Below are 22,387 nucleotides of genomic sequence, written 5' to 3'. Positions count from 1 at the left end.
CACAATTCAAAAGCACCAATTCTTCAGGGCTCAGCCTTCTTTATGGTCCAACTCTCACGTCCGTACATGGCTACTGGAAAAACCATAGCTTTGAGTAGATGGACCTTTGTTGGTTTCCCCATCTGACCTGCCAGCAACTGCAGACAGTGAGTGTGCCCAGCTGAGATCAGCCACGCCAAGGTTTATGGATTTCATTAAACTCACTAAATGTGAGTTTATGCTGAAATAGTGTAGGGGCTGCCATGGTGGATTGCATATGTGGCTGCAACTTCTTCCTCTCCACATATCTATGCTCCTGCATTGTGACTTTGCAGGATCCAGGGGTGTATGGAGATTGGGCCAAACCAGAAGCAACTATTCAGTCCAGATTGCTGACATACAAAATAGTGAACAAAATTAATTTATTTTGGAGTAGTTTATTATACAGTAAAAACTGATATAAATACTGTAACTGTGCATTTTGAGAATGAGGGATACATCTCATTCAGACTTTGTATCTCTTTCTCCTAAGAACACAATAATCATTTAATATGCATGTGTGCTCAGTTGTATCCACTGTTTTTGACCCCATGGACTGTAGCCCTCGGGCTCCTATGTCCTTGGGGTTTTCCAGGCAAGAGGGTAGCCATTCCCTTCTCCAGGGGATCTTCATGACCCAGGGATTGAACCCACATCTTATGTCTCCTGCATTGGCAGGCAGATTCTTTACCATCGCCCCACGTGGCAGTTCTCCAACCATTTAATATATATTTATTGAATTGGTTAGAACTGGTCTCTCAAAAAGACTGAGACTTAGCCACTTTCTCAAGGTCACTTAATAAATCAGGAGAGATCCCTGAGCACCTAACTCTGGCCCTCCATTTCCTTATTTATAAAATGTGCTTCAAAACACCAACCTTGTGGTGCTACTGTGGCTATTAGAGATACTGTGTGCATTAGAGATGCCTAATACTTGACAGACAGCAGCTCCAGCCAAGCACATGGATGAAATGGCTGCAGGACTCATCAGCATGCAGGAGATCAGGCATGTTTTGATGATCACAGTGACCACCAGGTGTGAGGCTTCCAGGTGTCAGCTTTCTTTGCTGCAAAATGAGGTTGGTTCCTCCTGGCTCGATCATGTGTCACTCTAACATGGCTGCTGCTGCCTCATGCAACCATGTGGCCAGAGGACTCACCACTCCCTCCATGGGGGTGGGAGAGGCTCCTGAAGGAACAAGAGTTGCTGCTCTGGATTCTGCCATCACTCCCTGTATCGCATTTCCTTGCTTGTAAAATCAGGTGTGGGTGGCAGCAAGCTCTCTCAGAATCCTGTCAGCTGCAGGAATCCAAGGGCTTCAGTTACTACCAGAGTCTCCTCTAAGGACGGGGGACTAAACTGCTCACAGGATCACTGAGCCATAAGAGAAGTTACCTTGCACCTACTAGAGGAAAAGAAAAGGTTTCTGTATTTGTCTAAAGCAGAAAGAGAAAAAGCAGACCATGGAATTGGGGGATAACTAGTGAGGAAAAAAGGGAAGGGAGCAAGCCTGATTTGAGCTGGGGTGCTAGAACCCTGCTTCCTGCAGGGTAATGGTGCCTCATGCTGTGTAGATCACATGGTCAAACCTTAGACATAGAGAATTACAGAAAAAAATTCCTTCCCCCAAAGCATGACACACACCAAGAGTTATGAAATGCTTAGAATGAATTACACAAAGAGCCAAGAGACATATGAATTTTTTTTCTTTTCCATTAAGACCTCCTGTCCTTTTCTAATAAAACCTAATAAACCTAATATGACTTCTTTCTAAGATTTAGAATAAAACTTCTTGTGTTGGAGACATATTTGGAAGTGAATAATGGACACACATATCATTTACCACAAGCAGTGAGGACAGTATCTGAAAATCTTGCTTTATGCCAAAACAGACATTAACTTTTGCTTGGAAGCAAGTGTGAAAACACTGATTTCTATCCAACTCTCAACATATATCCAACAAGAAAGTTACAACTTATTCTGTTATGCTTTTAATAGGATTTTCTGTCTTTAATGTTGAGATCTTTAACATTACCAATGAAAACAAAGCAAACAATTACCAGATGGTATTTTCAACCAAATTTTTTTATATTATAATCATGCTTCTTTACAACTAAGGATTCTTGTGGTGTGCAAACCATATGTCTGATTTATTTACCTAAGTAAATATGGAACAGCATTTCCAATAGGGGAGGCCCACACAACAAATAAAATATAGTGTGTGTGACCTCAAGGCATTCAGTAAAGGTACAAGCTGGCTCTCCCTCTGCAGGGTTCTCTTAGGGTGCTCTGATGTTGGCGTCGCATTCTTCTAAGAGTAGAATCAAATCTTCAATCAGGCTGTGCTCTCTGCCATGTGTTACTCTCATAATATCAAAAGCCTGAAGGAAAAAGAAGATGGATTAGATCCCCAAGTTAGGCAGGTCCCCACCTGTTCCTCATCTTTTCTTGGGCCAGGAGCCCGGAGAAACCCGCAGCCTACAGTATGATCAGCACAGTGGTTCTCCACACTAGAAATGAAGTGACAGGGTGATTTAATGTGGTGCTTGGACTTACTGCTTGAGTCTTGCTGGAACTGGTGTCCAACAATGATCTTCAGGGATTATTAGAGCTTAGATTTGGTGTAGGTAGTTAACAGAGGTTTAAAAAGAGTTACTCAAATGATTAATATTAATGATTAAGTACCATGCTGTTATCACCTTAAAATAAGTTTTCATGCTGTATTTCTCATCTGTATGATACATATAACATATACATATGCTTTTTGTATTCTTTTCATGTTATATGGCATTATAGCATTTGCATTTTGACATTCATTGCCTTCAGTCTTCACTAAATCTTGTCAATTCTACCTCCAAAATATTTCTGAAATCTGGATGGATTTGTGACCACTACAATAATAGAATATGATGGAATTAATGCTGTTAACTTCCAAAGCTAGGTCAAAAAGACCATGCAAATCTTTGCCTGGTTTATTAGTACACCTGCTCCTGGAAACAGGAGCTTCTATGCTGTGAGGAAGCCCAAGCCACATGGGGAAGCCAAGGGTAGATGCTTCGGTTGATAGTCCTAGCTGAGCCTGTCTTTAAATTTTATTTATTTACTTTTGGCTGTGCTGGGTCTTCACTGCTGCATGCTTTTCTCTAGTTGTGCAGGTCGGGGTTACTCTCTGCTTGTGGTGTGTGGGCTTCTCACTGTGGGGGCCTGTCCTGTGGAGCACAGGAGCTAGGTCGTCTAGGCTTCAGTAGTTGCAGCTCCTGGGCTCTGGAGCACAGGCTGAATAGTTGTGGCACACAGGCTTAGCTGCTCTGAGTGAACCTATCTTTAAAATCACCTTAGCCTAAACACCAGAAAAATGTGCATAAAGAAGCCTCCAGATGATTTCAGCCAGATTTCTAAGCTACTCTTAGAACTTTGCTGCTACTGCTGCTAAGTCGCTTCAGTCGTGTCCGACTCTGTGTGACCCCAGAGATGACAGCCCACCAGGCTCCCCCGTCCCTGGGATTCTCCAGGCAAGAACACTGGAGTGGGCTTTAGATCACTACCAATTTTTTGTTATTTTGTTATGGTGTAAGTCTTCTGGCATCGGCCAGATTCCAGTCTTCGCAGCTGACACCCAAGACATTATGGAAAAGAGGCAGGCCATTCCTCCTGTGATCTATTTGAATTCCTGATCCAAATCATCTGTGAGCATAATAAAAGGGCGGTTGTTTCACTCTGCTAAGTTTTGGGATGGTTAGTTATAGAGCAATAAATAGTCAAAATATCCACAAAATATTTTTGCAGTAAATTATAGATAAACCATATCATCCTGAGCTTCCCAAACTGGGGGCTCTCAAACAGAAGGGCTGGTCAGCTCAGTTGGTTAGAGCATGATGCTAATAAATTACACCAGGGTCGAGGGTTTGTCCCCGTATGGGCCAGGCTGTGCAGTGACTATATTTATGGGCTTCCCTGGTGGCTCAGTGGTAAAGAATTTGCCTACCAGTGCAGGAAATGTGGGTTTGAGCCCTAGGTTGGGAAGATCCCTGGAGAAGGAAATGGAAACCCACTCCAGTATTCTTGGCTGGAAAATCCCACGGACAGAGGAGCCTGGTGGGCTACAGGGCATGGGGCCGCAAAGGGTTGGACACAACTGAGCGACTAAACAAAAACAAACAGAAGGGTCATCAGATCCATTGTCTTCCATGTAAATGGGCCTCAAGAGACAGGTAAACACACTTTGGGTGTTTTAAGCACCCAGAAAATTACCTGGCAGGCAGTACCATGGCTCTCAGCCTTGGGTGCACAGCAGTATCAGCCAGTGGGCTTCCAAAGGTGTACCAGTGCCCAGGCCCCACACATGGTCAACTGACTCCTGTTCTCTTGAGGTGAACCTAGCCTGGGGAGATTCTCACATGTCCTCAGGGTTGAGAACAACTGATAGAATAAGCTTTCAACAAGTAATAACAACTATTGATTATTCAATGGTTACTTGTAGCCAACCATAATTACCATTTTAATGGCTGTGTACAGTTCATTTCATCAGGTTTATAGATCATTATTCACTGAGCTACTCTTAGAAATTCAGATCACTACCATGTTTTTGTTGTGATGTAGATCTTTTAGCATAGGGCTTTTTGGCCTTTGCTGACTCTGCTTAAGATGTGTTCCTAGAGGTGGGATTCCTAGGTGTGCACATCTTTAAAGCCATAAAGACTTTAAAGCTGGGGCATACAGTCTCTTGAGGGGGAGACCTGAGAGTGGAAGAAGCAAAGTGTTCAGGAGGAGGAGCACTTTCCACCCATGTTCCTGGCTTTTGGGCCTCTCTAAAAATGTTCCCTTTAGGCTGGAATGAAGGAAAATAGGCAGACAGATGGGGTCTAGATTTAGCTGCTGAGAGAAAAGAGAAAGGGAAAGAAAGGCCCGCCATCTCTGGCACTGGTGTGCCAGCCTGGAAAAGAGCTCCGCTTATGGAATCAGCTGTAATCCTGCAGACCCATCATCTGTGATACGCTAGCTGGAAAACCAGAAGGTGGCTGTGATGGAGTCAGGGTGGTGGGATTTGGTTCTTATTAACTTGAGTGGGTCTGCCCTGTGTAGTATCTGCAAGCAAATCCCGAGGGTGGTTGGAGTGAGGGGTGTCTGAGATGGAGGGGAGGCGTTGGGAATAGCCCGCACCTTGGAGGCAGCCAAACTCAGTGAGATGTCTTTGGGCAGAAAATCAAAATCAAATATTTGATGCCAATCAGAGAACAAATGTCTCCTGTCTCCTCCCCATACCCACCTTGGTGCTCCATTGTTCTGGACATCTCAGGGTCTGAGGCAGAAGCATATGGGAGAGCGTGATTGGACAGAGACTGGAGAGATGCTTAAAGCCCTTCACGGGAAATTCTCTCACTCAAAAGCTGCTTACATGTTCTCCCTTCTGCTCAACAGAGGGCCAGATGTACTTGTGATCTGACAAAAGGAGTGAATCCTCAGGAGCACTGCCTGAAAAGCTCTTTGCAGGAAGAGACATACTGTTCTAGCCCACCCCATGGACAGCTGGGCCAGAGAAAGGCCAGCCTGACCTGTGGGGGCTCTCGCCTCCCCACTCCTCACAGTTCTCCTTCGCAGGGTGAGGGCCTGGCTTTGTTTCTCAGAACTCCCAGACCAGCTTGTCTTAGTCCTCCTCGTGGTATTTCTCCAGGTTCCTCCCCAGAAAATATTCTCAGGGACTTAACTCAGAGGCTAGGACAGTCACCTTCGTACCACTCGGACAGGGTCAGGCCCATCTGCATGTTTTTAGACCTGTTACAGCTGTAGCTTCCTTCCTCACTGCCATTCTTCCAGTCATATGCTTCGCTGTCTCCTCCCTTCCAGCTCTAAGAATAAGGCCTACTCCTCAAGAGCCAGAGCTCGTGGTGGTTGATCTGGAGTCTTCCCATTCGTTCCTGCTCATGCCACAACAGGGCAGGTGCCAGCAGGAGGCTTCTGGCCCCGCAGCCCTTCAGGATCCACAGAGCCACAGCCAGGAAGGACAGCCTCGCTTCCACGCCTCCCAGCCTGTTCCCTTGCAGAAGCGCCGTAAAGACCACGTGGTCCAACGTCCTCATGTCTGGCCTGAGAGTGGCCCCAGAGTGAACCCAGTGTTCATTCCATGCCTGTGCTATGTGGCCTTCCCCTGCTGAGAGTCTGCAGTGACCAAGGAGAGGGCCTGGAGGGTCTCTGAGCTGTGCCTTCTGCAACACCTGGAGGGCCCACGAAGGTCTTCCAGGTCAGGATGCTGCTGGTTTTGACCTTCATTCTTATTTGGTGATGAATGAAGCACTGGAAGCAAAAGTGGGGTGGGGACAATCCCTGGGTGTGTATATGTAAGATTCGAGATACTAAGATTTGAGGATCTTATCAAATCTTCTAGCCACAGGGGTGACTAGAAGCAGAGCAGAAATGGGCATAGCTGGGAGCAGAGGGCCAATATGAAGAGCCTGGGAAAAAAGTCCATATCATTTGTCTAGAAGGTAAAACCAAATATAAATATGATGAACAAGTAAATACTGTAATTTTCTCAGAGCCATGGGTGGGATAGGAGGGAAAGAAAAAAAGAAATAGGATTTAGTAATGTGCAAAATATGGTGATGACTATGTTCTGTGTGTGTTGAGAAATATGTCAATTTGGGTGTACAGGAAGCTAAAATTCAGACCTGGTCAGGTAGGACATCTGGTCCTTGTCGTGGATGCCACCTGGGCCTCCAGCTAAGCTGCGGCACAATTCTCAGTGATGTAAGAAGGGAGCCCTAGGGAGCTGTCAGCACAGGCCGGCTCTCTGCGGTGGCCACAACCCCTCAGCCCGGCAAGAAGAGGAGGGCTCCCCTCCCCCAAACAAAGTTACAGTCAATCTCTGACAAAGCAGAACAATTGTTTCTGGGAGCTCTGTGTCTCCCTTCTCTCAGCCCTGCCCAACTGCCACACATACACAAGTCAGAGAGAATGGCTTTGATTTAATTTCCTGCAGCAGTATGTAAAACAGATTAAGGAAGTATAGAACCAGAGCCAGCCTGTGCTGGGAAAAGCTTATCTCTTTCCATTAAATTTTATTTTTTTAATGGTAGCATTTAAAAAGAGCCTGGCGTAATCTCCCACTGAGGACCTATTTGAAGCCTTCAAGGGGGGCTGCTGCCCCTGTGAACTGACTCTAAATGTCACAGGAGGAATGGAAGCACAGATTGTCTGCCACATGACAAGCACGTTCACTCAGGAGTAAAGATGCGGTCCTTAAAAGATAGGGTCCTCAGAACGGGTTTCAATCTCATCCCAGCGTTTTATTTTAAAGTAATTTTAGAATTGTGGTCATATATTAAATAAAATGAATTGAATCAAATTATAATTTAAAGTTGCAAACAATATAGCTTTCTTATTAATTTTTAATAAAAATATATTAAGCTTATCAAGGATCTCATATACTCTCTCCCAAAAGCCTGAGGGAATCCAATAAATGACTTTCCCAAGCAGGATTTAAATATGGATATAAATCAGAGGGAAAAGAAATGTATGCATGATAAAATCCTCTGCAGTCAGATCACAAGAGAGGGAAATGCAGGCATGTTTTCCTCTGCCCATCCAGGACGAAAGCAGAGCAGTGGGGTAGACGTGTAAGAAGACAGACCTACAACACATCAGGAAGCTCCAGAGCCATGATGGGCCCTTCACAAGGGGCAGCAGGGAATCCCAAGGCTTTTGATGACCTGCCTGAGCTCACAGCATCCTTGCAACTTCATTGTGCTCTACACTTTGTACAGGACCCACTGGAAGGACCTGTCCTCCTAGCAGGCAAAATTGCCTTAAAAGGCCTACACACTAAATATTGTCTGTGCTGTGCTTAGTGGCCCAGTCGTGTCTGACTCTTTGCGACCCCATGGACTGTAGCCCGCCAGGCCCCTTTGTCCATGGGATTTTGCAGACAAGAATATTGGAGCGGGATGCCAGGCCCTCTCCTCTAGGGGAACTTCCCAACCCAGGGATTAAACCCAGGTCTCCTGCATCGCAGGTGAAATACTGTCTAAGCAGCTGTAATGCGTAAGACTTGGCCTTAACTCTGGGAGGAGCTTTGGCACAACCAGGAGACAGGGTTATAGAAGGACAGTGTGTGACAAAGGGAGATGAGAGGTGCCGAGTGTCCAGAGGAGGGAGCCCAGAAGGGGTGACAGGTGTGCTGAACTGAGGTGTGTGTCTTCCAGTGGGAGTAGCTGTTCCAGAAAGAGTTGACTTTGTGTTGCTGTGTTTAACTAATCAATAGATCCAAGGAATATTTATTTGTTGAGTACCTGAGAGACCCTGAAGACATCATGTCTCCTCCCTGAGCTTAGGTTTCCTCATTTGAATACGAGGAGATTGGATTAGATCAATGCTGTGGACAGTCACAGACACAGAGCTAGGAAATGCTGATTTGGTTTTGCTTCCAAATATTGTGGTGTGTGTGTATTAGTGTTTTCTAATATAACTCCATTGGAGTCAGAGAATTTACCTTGTATGACTTGAATCCTTTTACATTTATTGAGACTTGTTTTATAGCCCAGAATATGGTCCTTCTTAGTATGTTTTGTGGGTACTTAAAAAAGAACATGTATTTTGTTACTACTGGATAGAGTTTTATAAATGTCAGTTGGATCCTGTTGGTTGGTTGATGTTGTTAAATTCTTCTACATCCTTGCTGATTTTCTGTCCATTTCTTCTGTCTGTTGTTGACAGGGGGTGTTGCGTCCCCAGCTATAGTCATATCCGTAAGTCTATTGCCTGTATCTTCTTTTAGTTCTATTAGTTTTTGTTTCCCATATTTTCAACTGGGTTGTTTAGTGCATACACACATAGGATTGCTTTTAATATGTTTCCTTGATAAATTGACCTCCTTTTCCAAAATTTAATATCCTTCTCTGTCTCTAGCATCATTTTCTTTGCTATGAAGTCTACTTCATCTGATATTAATATAGCCATTTCAGCTTTTTTTTGATGAGTTGTGCTTTCATGGTATATCTTTTTCCATCCTTTTACTTTCAACCTCCCTGTATCGCTATATTTAAAGTGAGTTTCCTATAGACAGCATGTAGTTGGATCATTAAAAATCCATTCTAATAATCCCTGTCATTTAGTATATTTTAGACAAGAAATTTACACTTCTTACATAGATCACTTACATAATGTCATTCATATATTAGGGTTTTAAGTTTGCCATTTAGAAAAATTTATGTCTATTTTGGTGTTTTTTTTTTTTTTGCTTTTATTTTCTTTCTTTCATTTCCAGTGGACAGCTAACTTTTTAAAAGAATTCTATTCTGTAATGTTTTTGAGTGTATTTGTGTAGATTTTAAAATGGTTACTCTAGGTCTTATATATAGACACAGACGTTGTTATTGTTCAGTTGCTAAGTTGTGTCTGACTCTTTGCAACCCCATGGACTGCAGCATGCCTGGCTCCTCTGTCCTCCCCTATCTCCTGGAGTTTGCTCAAATTCATGTCCGTTGAGTTGGTGATGCTAACTGACCATCTCATCTCATCCTTCCATCTTCTCCTTTTGCCTTCAGTCTTTTCCAGCATCAGGGTCGTTTGCAATGAGACACATACATACACAAATAGAGACATATTCAGTTGTGTATGGTATCTCTTCACACTTCTACTGGTGTCCTCATTTTACCAGTTCAAGAAACCTTACCTCCCTTTATGTCTTTTACCCTCCCCGAAACACAAGCTGGAATCAAGACTGCCGGGAGAAATATCAGTAACCTCAGGTATGCAGATGTCACCACCCTTATGGCAGAAATTTAAGAGGAACTAAAAAGCCCCTTGATGAAAGTGAAAGTGGAGAGTGAAAAAGTTGGCTTAAAGCTCAACATTCAGAAAACGAAGATCATGGCATCTGGTCCCATCACTTCATGGGGAAACAGTGGAAACAGTGTCAGACTTTATTTTTCTGGGCTCCAAAATCACTGCAGATGGTGACTACAGCCATGAAATTAAAAGACGCTTACTCCTTGGAAGGAAAGTGATGACCAACCTAGATAGCATATTCTAAAGCAGAGACATTACTTTGCCAACAAAGGTCTGTCTAGTCAAGGCTATGGTTTTTCCTGTAGCCATGTATGGATGTGAGAGTTGGACTGTGAAGAAGGCTGAGCACCGAAGAATTGATGCTTTTGGACTGTGGTGTTGGAGAAGACTCTTGAGAGTCCCTTGGACTGCAAAGAGATCCAACCAGTCCATTCTGAAGGAGATCAGCCCTGGGATTTCTTTGGAAGGAATGATGCTAAAGCTGAAACTCCAGTACTTTGGCCACCTCATGTGAAGAGTTGACTCATTGGAAAAGACTCTGATGCTGGGAGGGATTGGGGGCAAGAGGAGAGGGGGACGACAGAGAATGAGATGGCTGGATGGCATCACTGACTCGATGGACGTGAGTCTGAGTGAACTCTGGGAGTTGGTGTTGGACAGGGAGGCCTGGCGTGCTACGATTCATGGGGTCGCAAAGAGTCGGACACGACTGAGCGACTGATCTGATCTGATCTGATTTTGAATATAATTGTCCTAAACATTTCCACTATATACATTTAGAACCACAGAAGATAGTGTTATACATTTTGTTTCAACTGTCAAAGATCAGCTAAAAAACTTAAGAGGAGAACAAAAGTCTATTTAATTTACCCTTATTTTTGCTGACCATGTTCTTTCTTCCTGATGTTCAAAGATTGCTGCTTTTATTACTTCCGTTCTGTTTAGAGAAATGCTTTAGCAATTCTTTTAGAAGCGATCTGCTGGTGACAAATTCCCTTAGTTTTCCTTTATCTGAGAATGTTTTGATTTCCCCTTAACTCTTGAAGGCTATTTTGCTGAATGCAGGTTTTTGGCTTAACAGTTCTTTTCTTTCAGTCTTTGAAAAATGTGCCACTGTACATTTGGCCTCCGTGGTTTCTAATGAGAAAGCCACTGTAACTCAAATTGTTTTTCTCCTATAGGCAAGGTATCATTTTTCTCTTGCTGCTTTTAAGATACTGTTGTCTTTATAGTTTTCAGAAGTTTGACTAGAATGCCTTGATGTGCATTGTCTTGGATTTTTCTTATTTGGATTCACTTAGCTTCTTGAATCTGCAGGTAGATATTTTATTTTCAGTGGCATTAATTACATTCTCATTGTTGTGCAACCACCACCACTATCCATACCTAGAACTTCTGCATTATTCCAGACTGAAGCTGTATACCCGCTAAACAAGAATTCTCCATTCCTTTCTCTCTCAATCCCTTGGTACCACTCTTCTACTTTCTGTCTCTGTTTTTGACTACTCTAGGTACCTCATATCAATGGAATCATACAACATTTGTCTTCTTGTGAGTGGCTTACTTCACTTGGGGCTTCCCTGGTGGCTCAGCAGTAAAGGATCTGCCTGCAATGCAGGAGCTACAGGAGACACAGATTTGATTCCTGGGTCAGGAAGATCCCCTAGAGAAGGGCATGGCAACCAACTAAAGTATTCTTGCCTGGAGAATCTCATGGACAGAGGAGCCTGGTGGGCTACAGTCCATGGGGTTGCAAAGAGTCAGACATGACTGAAGCGACTTAGCATGCACGCAATGTTCAACAAGTTTCATCCATGTAGTTTCACTTTTAAGGCTGAATAATATCTCATAATATGTATATTCCAGCTTTAAACTACTCATCATCCATGGACATTTAGGTTTTTCCACCTTTTAGCTGTTGTTAATAATGCTTGCTATGAACACAGGTGTACAAATATCTGTTGAAGTCCCTGCTTTCAATACTTTTGTGTACATAACCAGAGGTGTAATTGCTGGATCAAATAGTCATTCTATGTTTCACATTTTTTAGGAACTGTTATACTGTTTTCCACAGTGGCTTTTCCATTTTGTAGTCCTGTCAGTAATACGCAAGGGTTCCAGTTTTTCCACATCTATACCAAGACTTCTTTCTCTTCTGTGTGCTTCTTTCTTTTCTAATAATAGCTATCCTAGTGGGTGAAAAGTAGTATCTCATTGATTCTGGTTTGCATTTCCCTAATGATTAGTGATGTTAAGCTTATTTTTTATGTGCTTTTTGGCTGGTTGTATATGTTTTTTGGAGAAATGGCTATTCAAATCCTTTGCCCGTTTTTGAACTGCACTGTTTTGATGTTGAAATTTAGGCATTCTCTATGTATTCTGGATATTAACCATGTACCAGAAATGTGATTTGCAAATGTTTTATTCCATTCTATGGGTTGCCTGTTGATTTTTACTATTTACTCCGCTGATTTTGTCTTTTGGCGCACATTTTTAATGTTGATGAAATTCAACTTGTCTATTTTTCCTTTGTTGCCTGTGCTTTTGGTGCCATATTCAAAGAAACCATTGCCAAATTCAGTTACCATGAAGCTTTTTCTCTGTGTATTCTTCTAAGAGTTTTGTAGTTTTAGCTCTTATACTAAGTCTAACCCACGCATCACTCTTTTTAATATAGTATTAGGTGAGGCTCTATCTTCATTTTTTTGCATGTGGATATCCAGTTTCCCCAGCACCATTTGTTGACTAGACTGTCCATTCTGCATTGAGTAGTCTTGTCACTCTTGTCAACAGTCATTTGACACATACATGAGAGTGTATTTCTCAGCTCTAGTGTATCCCGTTGGCCTTCATGGCTGTCTATCCCGGTCCCACATTGTTTCGATTACTGCAGTCCTACAGCAAATTTCAAAGTCATAAAGTATGAATCCTCCAACTTTGTTTTTCAAAATTGTTATGCTATTAGGGTTCCTTGAGCTTTCATATGAATTTTAGGATGGACCTTTCCATTTCTAAAAAAAAAAAAAATGTCATTGGGTTTTTGACAAGAGATTTCACTGAAACTATAGGTTGCTTTAGGTACTATTAAATCTTAACAGTAATAAGTCTTTCGATCATGAACATGGGATGTTTTCTGTTTATGTCTTATTTTTTTCAGCAGTGTTTTGTACTTTTCAGTGTATAGTCTCCTACATCCTTGGTTAATTCTTCAGTATATTTTGTTTACTGTTGATGTTCCATCACCCAGTCATGTCTCACTCTTTGCGAAACCATGGACTGCAGCATGCCAGGCTTCCCTGTCCTTCACTATCTCCCAGACTTTGCTCAAACTCATGTCCATTGAGTCGATGATGCCATCCAGCCATGTCATCCTCTTTCACCCCCTTCTCCTCCTGCCTTCATTCTTTCCCAGCCTCGGGGTCTTTTCTGTGAGTCAGTTCTTTGCATCTAGCGGCCAAAGTATTGGAGCTTCAAAATCAGTCCTTCCAGTGAATATTCAGGATTGATTTCCTTTAGGATTGACTGGTTGGCTCTCCTTGATGTCCAAGGGACTCTTGAGTCTCCTCCAGCACCACAGTTCAAAAGCATCAATTCTTCAGTGCTCAGCCTTCTTTATGGTTCAACTCTCATATCCGTACATGACTGCTGGAAAAATGATAGCTTTGACTATACAGACCTTTGTCAGCAAAGTTATGTTTCTGCTTTTTAATATGCTGTCTAGGTCTGTTATAGCTTATCTTCCAAGGAGCAACCATCTTTTAATTTTGTGGCTGTTGTCACCATCTGCAGTGATTTTGGAGCCCAAGAAAATAATGTCTGTCATTGTTTCCACTGTTTCCCCATCTGTTTGCCATGAAATTATGGGACTGGATGCCATGATCTTAGTTTTTTGAATGTTGAGTTTTAGCCATCTTTTTCACTCTCCTCTTTCACTTTCATCAAGAGGCTCTTTAGTTCCTCTTCACTTTATGCCATTAGGGCGGTGTAATCTGCATATCTAAGGTTATTGACATTTCTGCCAACAATCTTGATTCCAGCTTGTGATTCATCCAGCTTGGCATCTCTCATGATGTATTCTGCATATAAGTTAAATAAGCAGGGTGACAAAAATACAGCCTTGATGTACTCCTTTCGGAATTTTGAACCAGTTCATTGTTTCATGTCCAATTCCAGCTGTTGCTTCTTGACCTGCATACAGGTTTCTCAGGAGGCAGCTAAGGTGGTCTGCTATTCCCATCTCTTTAAGAATTTTCCACACTTTGTAGTGATCCACACAGTCAAAGACTTTAGCGTAGTCAGTAAATCAGAAGTAGATGTTTTTTCTGGAATTTTCTTGCTTTTTCTATGATCCAGTGGATGTTGGTGATTTGATCTGTGGTTCCTCTGCCTTTTCTAAATCCATCTTGTACATGTGGAAGTTCTTGGTTTATGTACTGTTGAAGCCTAGCTTGAAGGATTTTGAGCATTACCTTGCTAGCATGTGAAATGAGTGCAGTTGTATGGTAATTTGAACATTGTTTGGAATTAGAATGAAAACTGACCTTTTCCCATCCTGTGGCGACTGCTGAGTTTTCCAAATTTGCTTCCATATTGAGTACAGCACTTTTACAGCATCATCTTTTAGGATTTGAACTAGCTCAGCTGGAATTCCATCACCTCCTCTAGCTTAGTTCGTAGTAATGCATCCTAAGACCCACTTGGCTTCACACACAAGGATGTCTGGCTCTAGGTGCATGACCACACCATCATGGTTGTCTGGATGATTAAGACCTTTTTTGTATAGTTCTGTGTATTCTTGCCACCTCTTCTTAATATCTTCTGCTTCTATTAGGTTAATACCTTTCATGTCCTTTATTGTGCCCATCTTTGTATGAAATGTTCCCTTGGTATGTCTAATTTTCTTGAAGAGATCTCTAGTCTTTCCCACATTCTATTGCTTTCCTCTATTTCTTTGCATTGTTCACTTAAGAAGGTTTTCTTATCTCTCCTTGCTATTCTTTGGAACTCTGCATTCAGATGGGTGCACCTTTCCTTTTTCTCCTTTTCTCAGCTATTTGTAAAGCCTCCTCAGACAACCATTTTCCCTTCTTGCATTTCTTTTTCTTGGCAATGGTTTTGATCACCACCTCCTGTACAGTGTTAGAAACCTCCAAACATAGTTCTTCAGGCACTCTATCAGATCTAGTTCCTTGAATCTATTTATCACTTCCACTGTATAATCATAAGGGATTTGATTTATGTTACACCTGAATGGCCTAGTGGTTTTCCCTACTTCCTTCAATTTAAGTCTGAATTTTGAAATAAGGAGTTCATGATCTGAGCCACAGTCAGCTCCCGGTATTGTTTTTGCTGACTGTATAGAGCTTTTCCATCTTCAGCTGCAAAGTATATAATCAATCTGATTTTGGCATTGACCATCTGGTGATGTCCATGTGTAGAGTCGTCTCTTGTGTCGTTGGAAAAAGTTGTTTGCTATGACCAGTGCCTTCTCTTGGCAAAACTCTGTTAGCCTTTGCCTTGCTTCATTTTGTACTCCAAGGCCAAACTTGCCTGTTACTCTAGTTATCTCTTGCTTTCCTACTTTTGCATTCCAGTCCCCTATGATGAAAAGGACATCTTTTTTGGTGTTCTGGAAGGTCTGGTAAGTCTTCATAGAACTGTTCAACTTCAGCTTCTTCAGCATTACTGGTTGGAGCATAGACTTGGATTACCTTGATGTTGAATGGTCTGCCTTGGAAATGAACCGAGATCATTCTGATGTTTTTGAGATTGCACCCAAGTACTGCATTTTGGACTCTCTTATTGATTGTGAGGGCCACTCCATTTCTTCTAAGGTATTCTTGCCCACAGTAGTAGTAATAATGGTCACCTGAATTAAATTCACCTGTTCCCATCCATTTTAGTTCACTGATTCCTGAAATGTCCATGTTCACCTTTCCCATCTCCTGTTTGACCACTTTCAATTTACTTTGATTCATGGACCTAACATTCCAGATTTGTATGCAATATTGTTCTTTACAGCATCTGAGTTTACTTTCACCACCAGACACATCCACAACTGGGTGTCATTTCTGCTTTTGCTCAGCCTCTTCATTCCTTCTGGAGCTATTTCTCTGCTCTTCTCCAGTTGCATGTGGAACACCTATTAACCGGGGCAGGGCTGGGGGGCAGTTCATCTTTCAGTGTCATATCTTTTTGCCTTTCATACTGTTCATGTGGTTCTCAAGGCAAGAATGCTGAAGTGGTTAGATGCAATTACAAGTAGAACTGTTTTCTTAATTTTCTTTTGGCCTTGTTCCCTCTCAGTGTTATTAAACACTGCTGACTTTTGTATGTTAATTTATATCCTCCCGCTTTGCTGAATTTCTTAGTCGTTTTATCTCTGTTTTTTCAATTGGACAGCTTATATTGCTCTGTCTTCAAGTTCATTAACTCATTCTTCTTTCCGTTCTGTTGTTAAGCTCCAGTCTGTTTATTTTGGCAGTGTATTTATCAGCTTTTAAATTTCTGTTTGCTTCTTCTGTGTTAATTTCTTTGCAGTAGTATTCTATTTTTTCATTTGTTTTAAGGATTTTTGTAATTACTATTTAAGCATATTTATCATGGGCTTTAAAATCTTTATCAGTCTAAAATCTATTATCTCTGAGTTGGCATCTATTGATTGTCTTTTTTTTTCATCAAGATTAAAATCTTCGTCTTTCCTATGGTGAGTGATTTTCAACTGAAACCTGGACATTTTGGGTATGACATGGAGATTCTGAATTTTATGTCAACTTTCTGTTTTAGCTGGCTTTCTCCACCATTGCTCCAACAGGAGTATGGTGGATGACACCTTGTTACTGCCTGGTAGAGGTACAAGTCCAGGTTCCTCGCTTGGCTCCTTGTCACTGCTGGGATTACACTTTCTGATAGGTAAATTTCTATTTGTTTCCTTTAATGTAACTTAATCACTATGCTCTCATTTTAGGATCATTCTCTTATCTTCTCCTTTCTTGGTTCAGAAACATACTCTTGAAACTGTTGTTCCCTATTTCAGGTTAGTAGGGGCCTGTCATAAGTACCAGAGTCAGAGACTATCAAACTCCTCTTTGAAGGCATCAGTAATGATTATGGCACACCTCTGCACACCTTCTTTTCCTTCCCGTCTCCCTTCCATCTGTCTACATGTGTGATGATACACACTTAGAGAAGAGATTTTTTAACCTAGAGACTGCTAGCCTAGAGAAAGTCCATGGAGTCTTCAGGTGGTCCCTATATCCCCTTTCCCCACTCTCTCTCTCTATATAAAATGTTTTATGTGTGTACATTTTCTCTGGTGAGTCAGTGGTTCTCACACAATTCATAAGTAAGAACATGACCAGAGGGGTTAAGAATCATTGTAGCAGATTAAGAAATGGGAACAATAGATGTGCAGGCTCTAAATCATCCATTTAAGGAGGAGGACTTGAAATCAGGGTGCAGGCTGGAGTAGATACACACCAGCTTGTGCTTGGCGCTTTCCTTGAATGTGCTGAAATAGCGCATAACTGTGTGGGTGTGAGAGGAGCTCTGTGTGGGACTGAGCCTGGGCTCCCTATTCAGGTCCAGGAAAAGCTTAAAAGATCCTCAAAATGCTTTAACATACGAAATGAGAAGAGAAAAAGCATTACAGTGTAATTTACATCTCAATAAAACTGGCTATTAAGGGGGATGAAGTCTGACTTTTTCTTTCTGACTTTAGTTAACTAGGCACTGCTAACAAAGCCAGGGTGAGGGAGTTGGCAGTGTGCAGAGCTCACAGGAAAGAAGCAGGCTCCCTGATAAGACAGCCCAGATGAGGACGGTTGCCCTTAAGGTCTAAGAAGTCAAATTAGTGACTAACAAAATTCTTCTTAGAAATAAATGGAAAGAAATGAAAATAGATTAGAGACAGGACAAAGCAGGAGGGAGGTACTGTGAAGGGACCCCAGGGCTGTCCTATGGCAGCAATCACAAGAATTTCAGCTGAGCCCAGTGGAGATGGGGGCCTAAACCAAATCAGAGCTGGGCTAAATGGATTCCTTTCCTGGAGGAGGCTGGGCCTAATTGAATCTGTAACGCATTTTTGTTTCTGAAGCTTTTCTCATTTTTGTTCCAAACTCAGCCTTTGGAACCGTTATTCAAACTCTTTCTTCCATCCTATTATTTCCAGAGCTTCTAAGAAAGAATATCTAGGGGTGCCAGTCTAAAAAGAACATCAGTTTATTTTTATTTTTAAAAAAATACTTATTTATTTTGGTTTCACTAGGTCTTCATTGCTGTGCACGGGCTTTCTCTAGTTGCAGAGAGTGGGAACTACTCTTCGTTGCAGTGCTCAGGCTTGCCGTTACAGTGGCCTCTCCTGTTCGGGAGCAGTCTCTAGGCTCACAGCCTTCAATAGTTCCATCTCACAGGTTAAGTAACTGTGGCTTATGGGTCCTAGAGCATAGGCTCAGAAGTTGTGGCGCATGGGCTTTGTTGCTCTATAGTATGCAAGATCTTCCCAGATCAGGGATCAAACCTGTGTCCCCTGTGTTGGCAGGCAGATTCTTATCCACTGTGCCACCAGGGAAGTCCAAGAACATAAATTTTAAAAGGCAAGTATATATCTTTCTTTTCCTTTCTCTGGGTCACCTGAACCCTGAGAAACCTCAGGAGAGTCTTTCTGCTGAATGAAACTGACCTGCTTCTAGACTCAGGTCCTGTGAACTTGCAAAAAGGTGGATGTGTGTGGGCCATCCCTCTGTGTGACACTGTGATATATAATAAATATACACTTGGTCTTCATCCCTGTTTCTGGTACTGAGCTCCTAAAACCCTTGGAATTTCCTAAGTGATGAGAATGATCAGGGTGTCTCTTGTTATTTTAATAAGATGACTTTTAGAAGCACCTAAATGTGGGGGCTGGTTGCTAGGATAACCATGTGATTAGAAGGTTGGAACTTTCAGTCCAACCCCTGATCTCTGAGGGAAGAGGAGCTGGAGGTTGAATCAGTCACTAGTGACCAATGATTTAATCAATCATGAGTCTGTAATGAAGTCTTCATAAAAACTCCAAAGGATAGAATTTGAAAGCTTCCGGGTTGGTGAACACATGGAGAATTGAGGAAAGTGGTATATTCGGAACGGGCCTGGCACCTCCATGTCCTTTCCCAGTGCCCTGCCCTGTATGCATCCTTTCCGTCTGGCTGCTCCTGATGTACAGCCTTTTATAATAAATAGGTGATCTAGTAAGTAAAATGTTTCTTGGAGTCCTATGAGCTGCTCTGGCAAACTAATCAAGGCCATGGTGGGATCCTGGAAACCCTCAAGCTGTAGCCAGTCAGTCTGAAGCCTATGTGACAATCTGGGCTTGTGAGTGGCATCTGAAGTGGAAGAGGATCTTGTGGGCTGTGGAATCTGATGCCACCTCCAGGTAGATAGTGTCAGAGTTGAGTTGACTTGTAGGACACCCAGCTGGTGTCTGAGAGATGTTTGTTGATGGGGGACAACCCCTACTGCATGCTGGAATTGGGTGAACAGAATCTTACTCTGCTAGTAAATGGCCAGCACAGGTCCATATGTGTTAGATTAAATTGGACAAACTAGACCTGGCTCTGCCTCAGTGGGACTCTAAGCCTTAGCTCCTTTGGTTTTCAAATGGCCATGAAAATGCCTGGCCCACTGGCCTCAGATGGCCGTCATGAGCATTCATGTACACATGAGCAGTATTAATACTTTCTAGTTCCATACAGGAGAAGGCAATGGCACCCCACTCCAGTACTCTTGCCAGGAAAATCCCATGGGCGGAGGAGACTGGTGGGCTGCAATCCGTGGAGTTGCGAAGAGTCGGACACGACTGAGTGACTTCACTTTCATGCATTGGAGAAGGAAATGGCAACCCACTCCAGTGTTCTTGCCTGGAGAATCCCAGGGACGGGGGAGCCTGGTGGGCTGCCGTCTATGGGGTCACACAGAGTCGGACACGACTGAAGTGACTTAGTAGCAGCAGCAGTCCCATACAACATAAAGGATTAATTTGATTACCTGTAGATTACCTACTTGGAGGTGACCCTTGGAAAATTTCCTCCAGAATGTTTTTGTGGGAGTTCATTCATATGGTAGATCCTCAATAAGCGTTTTCTGCCCAGTTGATTTGACTGACTGACCACCATTCACCAGAGCAGAAAAGAAAAGTTCTTCTGAAACTGCAGGAACCTTCCAGTGTTCTTCTGTCAGTCTGGGTAAAGATGTCAGACCAGGTGAACGAAATAGGAAGTGATGAGTGCCTTCAGGAATCCTAGGATTCTTCCTGTTTACGTCACTTAGAGATTGGGAAAAGACAACAGGGCTGGTATTCAACAAAAACCAGCATAAGGGAATGTCACTTTTGAGTATCCCTTTGTTGTTCTTGCTCAGTCGCTAGGTTGTGTCTGCAGTGAACTGCAGCATGACCAGCTTCCCTGTCCTTCGCTGTTTTCTTGGGTTTACCCAAACTTATGTCTGCTGAGTCAGTGATGCCATCCAACCATCTCATCCTCTGTCGCCCTCTTCTCCTCCTGCCCTCAATCTTTCCCAGCATCAAGGTCTTTTCCAGTGAGTCTGCTCTTCCCATCAGGTAGCCAAAGGATTGGAGTTTCAGCTTCAGCATCAGTCCTTCCAATGAATATTCAGGACTGATTTCCTTTAGGATTGACTGGTTTGATCTCCTTGCTGTCCAAGGGACCCTCAAGAGTCTTCTCCAGCACCAGTTTGAAAGCATCAATTCTTAGGCACTCAGCCTTCTTTATGGTCTAACTCTCACATCCATACATAACTACTGGAAAAACCATAGTTTGACTATATGGACAGACGTTTTTTCAGCAAAGTGATATCTCTGCTTTTTAATATGCTGTCTAGGTTTGTCATAACTTTTCTTCTAAAGAGCAAGTGTCTTTTAATTTCGTGGCTGCAGTTACCAACTGTAGTGATTTTGGAGCCCAAGAAAATAAAGTCTGTCACTGTTTCCATTTTTTCCCCATCTATTTGCCATGAAGTGATGGGACTGAATGCCATGATCTTTGTTTTTTGAATGTTGAGATTTAAACCAGCTTTTCCACTCTTCTCTTCCACATTCATCAAGAAGCTCTTTAGTTCCTCTTCGATTTCTGCCATTAGAGTGGTGTTATCTGCATATCTGAGGTTATTGCTATTTCTCCTGGCAATCTTAATTCCAGCTTGTGATTTATCCAGCCCACCATTTCACATGATGTACTCTAAACAGAAGTTAAACCAGCAGGGTGACAATATTCAGCCTTGTCATACTCCTTTCCCAATTTTGGAACAGTCCATTGTTTCGTGCCCAGTTCTAACTATTGCTTCTTGTCCTGCATACAGGTTTCTTAGGAGGCAGGTAAGGTGGTTTGGTATTCCCATCTCTTTTAAGAGTTTTCCACAGTTTGTAGTGACCCACACAGTCAAAGGCTTTGGTATAGTCAGTGAGGCAGAAGTAGATGTTTTTTGGGAATTTCCTTGATTTTTCTATCATCTAACAGATGTTGACAATTTGTTCTGTGGTTCCTCTGGCTTTTCTAAATCCAACTTGAACATCTGGAAGTTCTCAGTTCACATACTATTTCTCTAAGCCTGGCTTGGAGAATTTTGAGTGTTACCTTGATAGTGTGTGAAATGAGCACAGTTGTGTGGTAATTTGAACATTCTTTGGCATTGCCCTTCTTTGGGACTGGAATGAAAACTGACCTTGTCCAGTCCTGTGGCCACTGCTGAGTTTTCCAAATTTCCTGCCGTATTGAGTGAGGCACATGAACAGCGTCATCTTTTAGGATTTGAAATAGCTCAGCTGGAATTCTATCATCTCCACTAGCTTTGTTTGTAGTAGTGCTTCCTAAGGCCTGCTTGACTTCACACTTCGGGATGCCTGGCTCTAGGTGAGTGATCACACCATCGTGGTTATCTGTCATTAAGATCTTTTTTGTACAGTTCCGTGTACTCGTGCCACCTCTTCTTAATCTCGTCTCTTCCTGTTTGGTCCTTGCCATTTCTTTGCTTTATTGCGCCCATCTTTGCATGAAATCTTCCCTTGGTGTCTCTAATTTTCTTGATGAGATCTCCAGTCTTTCCCTCTATTTCTTTGGATTGTTCACTTCTGAAGGCTTTCTTCTTGCTATTCTCTGGAACTCTGCATTCACAGTTGGGTATCTTTCCTTTTCTCCTTTGTCTTTCTCAGCTATTTGTAAGGCCAGCGGCAAGATAACATGATGACATGGAAAGTATCCCTTAGGCATTTGTTATTTTTCTCGTCTAAATGTGGATAATCAGCCCCCAGACACTCCCTGAAAGATCCCATTTCAGGGCCCGAGTCTCTCCATTCTTCTGCAGACAAGGGCATCATGGCCCAGAGGACCTCGGGAAGGTGCTGCCCCTGAAGCCCCACACACCAGTTCTCCGTACAAGCCACCAGTCCAGTGCCTGGACCAGAGGAGCACATGAGCTCTCCTTTTGGAAGCTCTGCCAGAGTGGAGCGGTCAGGACAGCATAGAGCCCTGGGCCTTGGTGGCAGCGGAGGCGCCTTGAGAGGGTGAGCACAGGTGTCATCCTTTACATCGCATC

General features: G+C 42.7%; 1 protein-coding gene and 1 long non-coding RNA gene across 4 annotated transcripts in view; one reads left to right on the top strand and one right to left on the bottom strand.

Annotated features, from left to right (window-relative positions):
• Positions 1–22,387, top strand: part of LOC113906478 — a 112,962-nt gene that overhangs the window by 32,855 nt on the left and 57,720 nt on the right. The gene's annotated exons all lie outside the window — the stretch shown is intronic.
• The window catches only part of SMYD3 (SET and MYND domain containing 3), a 739,173-nt gene continuing 717,186 nt past the window's right edge, over positions 401–22,387 (bottom strand). The window contains exon 12 of one of the 2 annotated variants that reach the window (XM_027564668.1): positions 401–2,400. In XM_027564668.1, the coding sequence (XP_027420469.1) occupies positions 2,299–2,400 (102 nt within the window). In that variant the 3' untranslated portion in view covers positions 401–2,298. The remainder of the gene's footprint in view (positions 2,401–22,387) is intronic. The other variant, XM_027564670.1, reaches the window with a different exon arrangement.

The sequence above is a fragment of the Bos indicus x Bos taurus genome, chromosome 16 (genome assembly GCF_003369695.1).
Source record: "Bos indicus x Bos taurus breed Angus x Brahman F1 hybrid chromosome 16, Bos_hybrid_MaternalHap_v2.0, whole genome shotgun sequence".
Taxonomy (NCBI): Eukaryota; Metazoa; Chordata; class Mammalia; order Artiodactyla; family Bovidae; genus Bos; species Bos indicus x Bos taurus.
This window is presented reverse-complemented; position numbering and strand designations above follow the sequence as displayed.